General features: G+C 45.9%; 1 protein-coding gene across 1 annotated transcript; it reads left to right on the top strand.

Moving 5' to 3' along the window:
• The first annotated feature begins 1792 nt into the window (after positions 1-1792).
• Positions 1793-11519, top strand: AREG (amphiregulin). Its single transcript, XM_050945077.1, has 6 exons — positions 1793-1903; positions 2614-2796; positions 5663-5846; positions 6312-6470; positions 8844-8943; positions 10537-11519. Exons 1-5 carry the CDS (start codon positions 1861-1863, stop codon positions 8929-8931), a joined length of 657 nt encoding a protein of 218 aa, XP_050801034.1. The 5' UTR covers positions 1793-1860; the 3' UTR covers positions 8932-8943; positions 10537-11519.
• The last annotated feature ends 872 nt before the right edge of the window (positions 11520-12391 follow it).

The following is a 12391-nucleotide window of genomic DNA, read 5'->3' as shown; positions in this document are numbered from 1 at the left end:
TATACTGTCTGCATGTTGTGGCAATGGTAAAAACCCAGGCCCTGGTTTTCAGCACATGCTTCAAGTTATCAGGACGTCAGCACAGACTTAACAGTAAGCAAGTGGTGAAGTCCTTTGCTGAATTGGGGCTTGTGTGGTTGGTTTTCATTCTGGTTTCTAGTCACTGACTGGGATGTAGCATTGCTCTCTTAATCACAAAGCCAGCTGGCAGGAGTCTTGCCAGGCTCATGGGTCAGGCAGAACAGCAATGGGGTTGTCCTCTCCTCCAAACACCCTCAGGAAGCCCCAAGGGGGGCAAGGAAGGGATGGTACCACAGCTCCATCCATGCCAACCAGCCACATGGGGGCGGAGGGGGGGGTGTCATCAGGGCTGCACCACCTGGAGCCCCCAGAAGCATTGGTCCCCCAAGGCAGAATGCCTCCTGGTCAGGGGCGGCTCCAGGCCCCAGCACGCCAAGCGTGTGCTTGGGGCAGCAAGCCGCGGGGGGCTCTCTGCCAGCGCCGCAAGGGCAGCAGGCAGGTTGCCCTCGGCAGCGTGCCTGCGGAGGGTCCGCTGGTCCCGTGGCTTTGGAGGATCCCCCGCAGGTCCTCCAAAGCCGCAGGACCAGCAGACCGTCCGCAGACAAGCCGCAGAAGGCAACCTGCCTGCTGTGCTTGGGTGGCAAAATTCCTAGAGTCGCCCCTGCTTCTGGTGCTACCCTGGCAGCACACTGATAGTGTCCCCCGGGGGAAATGATATAGCGGCAGAAAGGAATGCTCATGCACTGGGGAACTCGAATCCTGCCAAGCCTGCATGTAATGAAAAGCCCGTCCCTGCACTAAATCTGCTACAATCTTAGGTCCAGATCTTGCAAACCCTTATGCACCAGCTTAACTGTACACAGCCAGGCAGTCCCGTTGACATCCAAGTGAAGTTTGTGCATAAGGTTTTGTAAGGCTGGACTCTGGGTATATGGGGAGAGCCAGCAGAGGGCTACAGCAAGCCATCCTTTCCAGGCAACAGATGCTAGTAACACCCACTTTCCTTACACACCCACTGTCTGTCCTCAGAAATCAAACAGTCAGGCTGTACTACAGTTAGAACAGATGCAGACATGCAGGGAAATCGTACTGGCACTCCAGCTGTTGCTCTCATCATAAGCTGGCTGAAAAGCAGCAAACACTTTTCGGATCTTTTTGAGAAAAAGAGCTGGTGGTGTGGGAGCATTTGTCAAAGATTTCACCATTTGCCTTTTTCGGACCAGGTATAACTGGCAGGAGGCCAACCTACAGGATGACCAATTGTCCTGATTTTATAAGGACAGTCCCGATTTTGGGAACTTTTTCTTATATAGGCTCCTATTACTCCCCATCCCAGTCCTGATTTTTCACACTTGCTGTTTGTTCACCCTACCAACCTAGGCCAGTCAGCAGAAGGGGGGGTGGGCTGTGCCATCCGATTCTTGTCCAGGTAGCCCCTCTGGGGGAACAAACAGGTGCCAGGCAGCCTGCCTTGCGCAGGCACGTGGGTGCACGGCGCTGCAGGCTGGGCACGTGTAAGGGGAAGTCCTGCCCGATTTTCATTGGCTTGCCTGGACTCTCCCCCACCCACGCCCCCGCTACCGAGTCCGGGCTCTCCCACGCCAGCGAGTCCCCCTTTGCTCCGGGCCACGCATTCCTCCCTGCGCACCCAGGGGCGGCTCCCGCTCGCTCCACCCGGCTGACGCAGGCCCGCGGTCCTGCCCAGCCGGCTCCGCGCAGCCGCCTATATAAAGCGGGCAGCTCTATAAAGTGCGGGCAGCTGGCGCCGGGAGCTGAGCGCGCATAGGGACCTCGCCCAGAAGTGAAGCCGGCCGGGAGGCCAGCACGCTGCCGTCTCCGATGCGAGCCCTGCTGCTGCTCTCGGCGCTGGCCTGGCTCTCCGGTGAGTGAGCGAGGCGCGGGGTGCGCTCCCGGGGCGCTGCGCTGCGCAGGGAGCCCGGAGCCGGTCCGGTCGCAGTGCGTTCCGCTGGCCCCCCGGGGGAGGGAGGCTTGTTGCTCCCCCTGCAGGGCGCTAGGGCTGAGGAGCTGGCAGGTCTCCTAGCCCCTGGCGTTCCGTGTGGGACCCCTCTGAGAGAGAGCCCTGGGGCAGCAGCGGTGCTGTAAACCGGATTGGAAACCCCTGTTTGTTTCAGCCCAGGCCCCTGAGTAGGTTTTGCTCATCTCCTAACACTTACCATGGCCCCCTGTGTTGGGCTGTCCAGGGCTCGGTGTTCCCCTGGTGGCCAGATGGAGGCAGAAGGTGAGAAATTCCATAGCAATTTGGAGACTTCTATGGGAAACTGATTTAAATCAACCTCTGCTCTGTCTTGTGGGGTAGAATGGCCCCCTGCAGTCTCCCTGGGTTTTAGGTCTGTCCTAGCTAAGAAGAAAAACTAAAATGTCATCTTTGTGTTTGAAATCATTGGGCTGGCATAAGTGAACTTGCATTTGAAACGCTCGTTGCTGCTTCTTTAGTGACTCACTTGTGAATGATGGCCTGTGTTCAGTAGCTGCTTAATGTGTGCTCTGAGGTAAACACTTTGGCCAGATTTGATTTGAGGGGTTGGCCTGAAATCCTGATCCACTTTAACATGTCTTCATTCTGTTCTATAGGGTGCCACCCTGCTGCTGGATTAGGACTAAATGCGACAGAGCAGGAGGAAAATGTGCCCCAGGCACTGGACCACAGCGTGGATGGGAGCACCATGCCCTCAGGAGTTGACTATGAAGATACTGAAGACGACGAGGAGGAGGACCCAGCAGTGCCTATGTACATTGTAGATGATTCAATTAGAGGTGAGTTGAAGTGATGCTTCTGCATGTTTTCCCCCAAGGATCCCAATCATGTTTGACCAGGATAATGTATCACATGGACACAGTTCACTTAAAAGATGGAGCCATTTCTTTGGTTGAGCTTGCCCAGTGCTTGGCTACCAATGGTTGCATACAAGAATAATCTTCTTTTTTTTAACGAGCCTTGAACTTGCCTTCCATTGACTTGTGCATCCTAACATTCTACTGCTCAGTATGCAAAATATATTGGCAACCAGTGGTATGCAGGATGTTGAAGCATTTTAGCATTTCCCCTCAAATCTAAAACTTTCTAGCCAATATTCTCTGCTGGTGTAGTTACTTTAAAGTCAGACCAATGAAGTGGGTGGACTTTTCATATATGCCCTGCACTTCCTTTTCTCACTAGGTGCTAGTTGGTCTGGAGTATTTGCAAAAATCTGGCTTAGAATTTTTTGACTTATAATAAAACTAATGCAGGTTCTCTGCTAGGAAGTAGCTATAGGGTGACTAGCAAGCACCAGTTTATTGTGCAATGATTGGAGTATGTCTAGACTGGATAAAAAGTGGGTTTTTGAATAGCAGCTACTTATCTTGTCCAACACGTTCTTAACGCCTTAGTATAGGTGGGGCGAGCCTGTATGTTAGCTGGTTGAGGTGAACCCTAAAGACAACTTGTCCACACCAAAGCTTTTAAAATGTTTGCTAATGTGAATTTTAAGTTATTTTCCGTTTAGCTGAAGCCTCCAAGTTGCCAAACTATCTTGTATGCCGGCTATCCAGGAAAGCCCTAGTGTATCTTAAATGGTGACCAATAGTCCTGTTTGGCCTGTGTCCTTATGTTAGGGACACTTCACAGGGAATGGCAATGGAAAATCTCAGAGGGCTACTTACAGGACTTGAAGTCAGATCTGCAGTCTGTAAGGTTGTCCTTGTATTTAACATCCAATAGTCTACAAGCTCCGCTGTGCTATGGGGCATGATCTGGTTGCCATTAGTCAGTGGAAAGATGCCCATGACTCCAGTGATAGCACAAAGGATCCAGCCCTTAGGGACAGGCCTGAGCTACAACATTCCAAGTAGAACTTACTCCTTGTGCAAGGTGGGTTTGGTCTGGGCCCATCTGATCTGTTGTCGAATGTTCTAGGCTTCCATGAGAAAATGAATCCGTCAACATAAGTTGGGCCTGAAATGTATTGGTTCAGGGGCTCATGGGCTGATAATGTCTGCACTTGAAACTGGACTCTTAACAAGAGGCTGCTGTTTTGTTGATGGGCTATGGGCTTTTTGCACTGGACTGATTTAAAGCCCCACAAATTTAAATTCGGCAGCAGACTGCTTCCCACCCCATGCCCTAAGATGCTAGGCAGCTTTCTAAGGATATACAACTTGCAAACTATTGTTTGTTAATAAAACCACAAAGACAACAGCATTTTCCTTTTAAATGCAAACTGACAGGTTGAGTCCTGTAAGGTAAGGGACAAAAGAAGGACCTGCTGTCAAAGTAGATTGTCTTGATCTGCCAAAGTTTAATTGAACAGCTGATGCCCTTGTCCTGTCCATAGTGACTATTCATGGCTTTATTTTTCTAGGGAAAAGAAACCTGACAACAGGGCCAGTACTTTTTGGTTTGCCTGCTGGTATAACTAAAATCCCTTCACAGTCAAACGTCTCCTAAATTAGGATGGTCTCTTGCTTTGAGTAACCAAAATACATGACAAATGTACTTAAGAACTTAAAATGCTCAGGGGTATATTTGGAGGCTTTCCCCAGTCAATTAGACTACTCTGGTTACTGTAAAACCAGGGAGTTGAATTAGCCTTTATGAGAACTGTATGGTCATGATGCAAATAACTCACAATTTATGGCTTATCAAATTGGTGTGTAAGTTGCATCATACCATGAGAGAGTAAAAATTATCTCAGAATATGTGATATACTGCCTGCACCATCTGTAAAGCAACTAAGGCAAATAACTGTAGTTAACCATATTTCATGAAGAGGACTAACACTATAAATTGATTCTCCTTGCTGTGTGTTCATGTGTATATTATCTAAACTCTAGAGGCTACTAGTGCTATATTTTCTAGCTAAAGAGAAGAAGCTTGTCCTCAGTATTTAAGGATGCTACTGTCTTTTTTGCAACATAAAGGAAGGCAATATAATTGCCTATGCTAGCAGTTTAAGTAAAAAATCACTTGAGGCTGCATCTAATCTGGATGGCAGTAACAGCAGTAGTAGACCTGAAGTGACTGCAACTCTGGTATGAATTTCCTTCCCCGTGTAAGATAAGAGCTTTGATGTAGGAGTAGTTACACACAATCTATCATATTGCACACACTTTCTATCAGTGTACACCCTATGTAGCCATCAGGGATATCTTCACTTTAAGGTGTAAGGCCAAATTCTGCCTTTACAGGTGCATGCTGGCACCTGGTTGACAAGAGCAACCTCCGCTCACTGATGCAATGGGGGTGGGTCTAAGTCAGTGGTTGCTGAACTTTGCTCATAGTGAGCCACATCCTGTTTGTCTTGCAATTATTGTGAATAGTCCATTTGGGCCAATTCTTCATCTTGGCTTAAATGTGCCCCTGTAAATGTAATACAGTGAGCATACCTTAATGTTAGCTGAATTAAAAACCACGTGAAACAATGCATCATCCTTCTATAGGGGTCATGTTTGAGGCCAAGAGAGAATCCTGGCCGCAGAATGCCTATCTATAAATATTCATTTGCATACAAATGCTTGCTTTTTTTCCAAGACTCACTTCCTCAACCTTTTGCTGTTGGGTTAAGGCCTAAGGTGTAATTCCATGTTGGAAGGAATTAGCTGTTTTAAATTCTGGACTGAACGTGACTTCTCTCTTTCCCAGTTGAACCTGTGATTAAACCCAAGCAAACAAAAACAGATAGGGAAAAGAATCCTGACAAAATAAAAAGAAAGAAAAACAAAGGAAAGAAAAATAAGAAAGAGACACCATGTGAAGCGGAGTACAAAAATTTTTGCATTCATGGTGAATGCAAATACCTAGAAGAACTCAAAGAAGTAATATGCAAGTAAGTTAATGCTCAGATCTTGTATAGATTATAAGAGTGTATCTGAATCTATGGCAAGATACTCATTGTGAATAATGGCTTAGTCAGAGGGAAATCAGCTTGGTTCAACCTCTTGGATTGTCACGCATGAGAAACTTTCTACCTTATAAATTAAACGATGGTGGGATTCATAAGCTGCATAATAAGCCACTGAACTCATCAGTTGATCATAAAATTGAAAGCTGGAGGAATGAAAAGGTGTGCCTTCCTGAAACAGCACACCCAAACTGATCTCAACTTGTTTAAATGTCAGCAAACCTTGAGCTAGAACGATGACTGCATTTCCTGCAGATTCTCTAACAGTAGCACCTGGATCCCTCTGTCAGTTGACTGAAATGTCACCTGAATGTGCATGTTGGCTTGGCTTCAGACAGGCCACCCAGTGCTCCTGGAGCGGATGCTGATATTAATGTGGGTTATTTTCAGATGTCGTCAGGATTATTTTGGTGAACGTTGTGGTGAACAGTTCATGAAGACTCAAAAGAGAAACGACATCAGCAACTACTCCACAACGATATTGGTGGTGGTAGCTGTTCTGCTGTCCAGCATCAGCTTCATTGCAATTGTCGTCATTGTTATAATGCAGTAAGTATAGCACTTCCCAGTCTGTCTGTCTAGCTTAATTAAAGAGTAGCTTGCACAGTATGCTACCATTACAGAAAAATAGTCTGGGGTTACACTGCTGCAAAGCAAGTTAAGTGTGCTTGGCCCTTCACGTGCATAAAATAAGACTAGTCCCTGCCTTGAGGAGTTTACAGTCCAATGTGGATTTAAAAGAAAGTAAACTGGTCAATCAATGGATGACTTTGTAAGGTGACCAAAAAGTGGTGGGGTGTGCATTGAGCATAGGGAGTCTGGTTCTGTCACTCATGTTCTGTTGTATAGCTTTTCCCAGTCTTTGCCGTAACTGGGAACAGAAATGGCATTGGAGGGCACGGAAGTGGAGACTAGTGGTGGAAAAACACTAGTGCTAACTTGTTTAGTTGAACAATGCCCATTATAGGTGGATAATGTCCTCTACCTGAACACGGGGCTCCCATTGATGTCTGTGGGGGAAGTGGAGGGTGGAGTATGAATGTATAGACCTCTAAACGTACTCTTAACTTCATAGGAGTAGGCCATCTAGATTCCTAATCCCGGACAGAAAAACAGTAATATATATGCTTAGTGTTGCCTCCTATGGACAAGAAGTTGATTTGCAAGTAACTCAGACAAAACTCTACCTTGACACGTGACCAAACCTCAATATATTGGACACATCATAAGAGTGTTTCTAATCAAGAGTCAAAACTAAGTTGCATAAGAAGCTGCCCCTTGGAAAACTGAACATGAGGAACATGGAGTAATTACCAACCCAAAATCTTGCTGACTTTACCAGCATTTTGGTTCAGATGGTGATATAAATGATTATCTTGGATAGGCACATGCAAAAAAAGTATATAGGAACTGTTGACTTCCCCCATGCCTTGTACACAAGTTAATGTGTTCAAGGCGAGGTGCCCAGAAAGCACAGTATACTAGAGTACAAGTTCATTGCCTTGATTCTTATCTCGGTGATGTTACTCAGTGACTGGGTGACCACAAATGAAGTAATACCATTGTTACACTATGAACTAGAGCCCAGTCTTCAATGAAGCATTCCTCATGTGGGCATGTGCCAATCAGATCTCTGTCCTTTCCTCTATTCCCCTAAAATGTATGGAAACACCATTCCCAGATAAAGGCTGAGGACATTGAATGTAGCCAAAATCTGGACCTCGATCAGCAATAAACCATTAGAAAGTTGTTCTTACCGCCCTCTTCACAATTAGCCACTTACAAGCACTGCGTGGTAGCTGATAACATGTGAAATGCATTGATGGCACTCTGGTCTGTGCTTGTGTCCCAGTTCTTAAAACGTTCAGGTCAGTTGGGGCACGCGGCTGTATGATGTGTCATCAACTAACATATAATGCCCCTGTGGAACTTAAGCTGGCTATGCAATAAATCATACTGTACTGCAGCCTGGGATAATGTAAAGCCAACCCAAAAGCCAGGATCTAAAATTAGCCTAAGCAGACTACGCTATAATAACTGAATCAGGTACATGCTGTACCCATGCCTGCAATTCAGGAAACAAAGGTGTGCACTTCTGTCTGTTGCTTCATACTTTAATCTCATTTTAAGAAATGTTGATGCAGACACAACTGGCCTTAAGTATTCACCACATTACAGATGGGATACTTCTTTCATACTCAGGGGTACTATGAAGAGTAACTAGTTCAGATTTGTGAAGCACAAAGTCAGGCTCAAATGAGGATTATCTATTAAAGTGTCTGATAAAATAGAATTAAAATTGTCTTATCCAACTAGGACCTTCCACAAACTTGAATTTTAGGCACAAGCCTCAGGTTTGCAAAACACTGTCTAAAACATTCTCCTGCTGACCTACGGCTTGAGCAAGAAGTCATCAGTCTTAATAGTAATAAGACAGTTAAAGCAGGTGGTTTGGAGGGGGGTGAATTCTTGGCTTCTATTCCAGAACTGTTGTATGAGCTTGGACAAGTTCCTTAGGATAGAATTTATCAAAAGCACTCAGCTGTGGCCTGTTCCCATTGAAATCAATAGTAAAACTCCTCAAAATGAGGATTGTGATACATTTTCATCCATGTGTTAACCCTTTCTTGTGACCCTTTACAAGAAAGGGCTAAGCACGTGGATGAAAAGTCCCCTGGAAATGTCCAGTATTCTAGAACTGGAACTCCCTTTTGCAGGATCCATTCCTGGAGCTGTGCAAGGGTTACCGCAGTATATGCTCAGAGCTGGAGAATGCTTAGCAAACAAAAGCAGCTCTCCTGCTTTCCACAAGCTGGTTGCTTGGCACTCCAGTCTCCATATTGGAGGATATGCTTTAGGGATTGGGGACAAACATACTCACTCTGGATGAGCTCTAAAACCTAATGCTTTGTGACTCCACAGGGTCAGGAAAACGTATCCTCGATGTGAAGAAACAGAGGAAAGAAAAAAGCTCAGACAAGCAACTGGAAATGGCCATGTTGGCGTGTAAAGGAGAGTGCAGGTACAGAATGACGTTGTGTGCATTCAATAGTATTCCAAGCTTGCACCATCCACAAAACGCTCACATGCTTCCTAATTCTGCGTAACGTGGAGTTTCAGACTCTTGCTGTGTGCACAGCTGTTGGAAACACAATCCCAAACTCCTGGTGTGGGTAATAACCTAGTAGGTACTTGCGGAACCTGTTTCCCGTCTTGTGCAGAGGCACAGAATGGGAAGACCCTGAAGTGCCTGGTCACAGGTGAAAGCCTTAGTAGCTGCTTGTCTCCTTCAAACCTTGACAAATGTAGAACGGTGCAGAAATTCCTGCTGCTTTAACAGCATCAACGCTCCCTTCTGTGTCTTCCCTCCGCTGGTTCACAAGAGGGGCTCGAGCTGAGGGAAAACCTCACAAAGGAAGCCCTTGGCCGTATAGGAGCAGTAAAGAGCCTCCCTCCCTGTGGGCTCTAGCACTTTGAAGTGTGTTCTCCCTCTGAGGCCATAGACTACTATTGAGTCATGACAGAAGAAGAAACAGTGCATGGACTGCCTGGGGGCAGGGTGCCAAGCACTCTTTTTCCTGTCATGAACTTTTCTATTCGTTCTGTTACCGAGGGAGACTGGGTAGCATCTAAATAACAAGTCAGCACTTCGCTCCATGAAACAGGCATTGGAGACCAAAATTCTTCAGTACAAGAACAGCACAAGCTTCCTAGCATCTTGTCCCCTCCTCAGACTGCAGGGGCCATATTTAAACATGAGCAAAGGAAATGTGGCTCGTCAGTCAATACAGACATTGTCCACTTGAGAGCCTACAGCAGTGCCAGCCTGCTGTGATGTGGTCTTCTGTCCTGTTGGAGAACTGAAACCACTAGCATGTATTTGCATGGGGTGGCGTGGTAAGAGGAGAAGGCAGCACATGGCCTAACTGAGTGCTGTAAAACAAATTCTCTTGCATGTCACTGGCTAAAACCTTGTCATGTCCTAGCTGCATCTAGATATGAACCAGTGACCTCCACATGACTTGGTATCCTCTCAGTTCTCTGAGCCATCCAGTTATGTTTTGTCTTCCGAGCCTCCCTAAAATCCCTTTAAAATCTAGCTTTATCTCACCTACTTATGCAGTAAGAAATCTAGATTTTGCATTTTACAAAAAGCAATCACTCCCCCCCACCATGGCTAAAAGACTAGGTCTAATCTTAAACCTGGCATATCTAGCTCATCGACTGACTGTAAGGGGCTGATACAGTTAGCCAAGAAATAACTGGAAAGAATCAATCTCAGTATAAGCCATGGGGCCTCATCTTGAACTGTTCTATGTTGTTACAGTGTAAACTGTAGCTGGATATATGCAGATTTACACCAGCTGAGGATCTGGCCCCATAGCTTTAGACCTATGCCTGGACCAGTTAATGTTGCTTGCTGCTTTTTGAAGAAAATAAGTATTCAGGCCTTAAAGCTTCTTTAACTGCTTATAGAAAGGCAGTAAGAAACCCAAAATTCAGCATATAGACTGACAGCAAAGGCTAAATGTTCAGTCTGCTGGGGCTTGACTTTCAAATTGAGTCATAATTTGCATTGCCCTTCAGATGGTATGATTTAGTCTGTCTCTTGCAGAACATGATGTTGAAACGACCTTTGCTGAAGCTGCAGACTAATTCCTTCAGGAAGACACATGTAGGAGGTGGCCAGTGTTGGAGCCACTAAGAGCTGTTACCCAGAGGCCCCACTCAATCAACTTGGATCCTGTAAGGAGGCCTCTGAAGAACAATTTGATGCTGAGAAGCTGGCTGGGCTGGGCTGCTGCCAACACATCCTGGCTGCCCAGTGTGGAGGATGTTGCAACTAGAGGGTTAAAAACACCACTGTCAGGAGCTGCGTGGGAACTGCTGCCAGTGGGCCCCATCCAGTCATTGATGGAAGACTGCCATCTTTCTGCTGCTACCTGGATAACATTCCTTTTGACTCTTGCTGTTTGCTGCAAATGTCCTGCAGTCACACTTGTTGTCCAAAGTTTCCATTTAAGGGAGATAATGGCTTTAAGGAGAACAGAGGGCTTGTTGCCCCTCTCTGCCCCATTGTTACACAAAAGGAAGTGGGAAAAGATTAGATTAAGCTTGTTCCCCAGACCTTTGTGACTGGAGGTGCACTACAGGCGTGGGGACGAGCTTTCTTCTCCCACCCCTGTGATCCTATGTGCTGTATCTGCTTTATTAGCAGCAGACCAGGAATCTGAAGGCTTGTCTGCACCACAGGACGTGGAGTTCTAGTGCAGACTAGACTATTGGTCTGCGTTGACCTTGCTGGTGTATGCTACAGGTTCCCTAGTGCAGATTGACAGTCCTGCTTCAAGCATCAGTGTGCACTGGGAAACTTGCAGTGCCAGCAGGGTCCACGTAGTCCAGTCTGCACATGACATACTAGTGCAGACTAAAGCATGGTGTAGACAAGCTTCAAAATCTACTCATGATATCTCACTGAAGATTCCTTTTGTAACAAACCTGGGCCCTGATCCTGTGAACACTTAAGCATGAGTAGTTCCATTGACTTCAGTGAGACTATTTATATGAGTAAAGTTATGCACACGTTTGCTGGGCTGAGTGATTGCTTTGAAGTTTCAATTAGAATGAGAGAATATCAGGGTTGGAAGGGACCTCAGGAGGTATCTAGTCCAATCTCCTACAAAGCAGGACCAATCCCCAACTAAATCACCCCAGCCAGGGCTTTGTCAAGCCTGACCTTAAAAACCTCTAAAGAAGGAGATTCCACCACCTCCCTAGGTAACCCATTCCAGTGTTTCAGCACCCTCCTAGTGAAAGTTTTTCCTAATATCCAACCTAAACCTCTCCACTGCAACTTGAGGCCATTACTTCTTGTAGATTGTCTTCAGGCTTTTTTTCTAGTACATTGGGCGATGAACACCTTTGTTCTAATTTAAGTTCATAAGATCAAGAACTAGGTCCTGTTGCCCCAGCAAGATACTCTTTAAAGAAAACATGAGCACTCTGAACTTCCAGAAAATGTGGAATCAAGCTTAGTCTTCAGGCATTTCTTGGGTCTTGTTACAGAACCTCTGCCAGTTAATTTATTAGTTTTGTTTCTGTCTGTGATCTCATTGTCCAGAGCTTCCTCCCTGGGCTTCCAGATCTTGGCACTTCCAACTAATCCTCAAGTAATAAAAGATGAAGTCCTTGTAGTCTAAGATTTAAAATGTTTTCTAGTCTCAGTAATGGAGAACCCCTCTTCTGGAGAAGAGCTAGAGTCAGATGCTACTGCTTGCTGAATATCAACAATCAATGTTGTTGTGATTTTTTTTTTCCCCTTGAAATGCACAGAATCTTCTAAAGTACTTTGTCTTGATCGCCTTTTGCTGACTTGTCCTTATGATCTCATGTGAGAACTTTCCCTAACTGATTCAAACCAAATCTTGTGCATGAAGTATTGCGTTCTTTTCAGGAGTCAAGTATGTTTA

Source organism: Gopherus flavomarginatus, chromosome 3 (assembly GCF_025201925.1).
Source record: "Gopherus flavomarginatus isolate rGopFla2 chromosome 3, rGopFla2.mat.asm, whole genome shotgun sequence".
In the NCBI taxonomy this organism is placed as follows: Eukaryota; Metazoa; Chordata; order Testudines; family Testudinidae; genus Gopherus; species Gopherus flavomarginatus.
The sequence above is the reverse complement of the archived record's forward strand: the minus strand, read 5'-3'. Positions and strand labels throughout refer to the sequence as shown.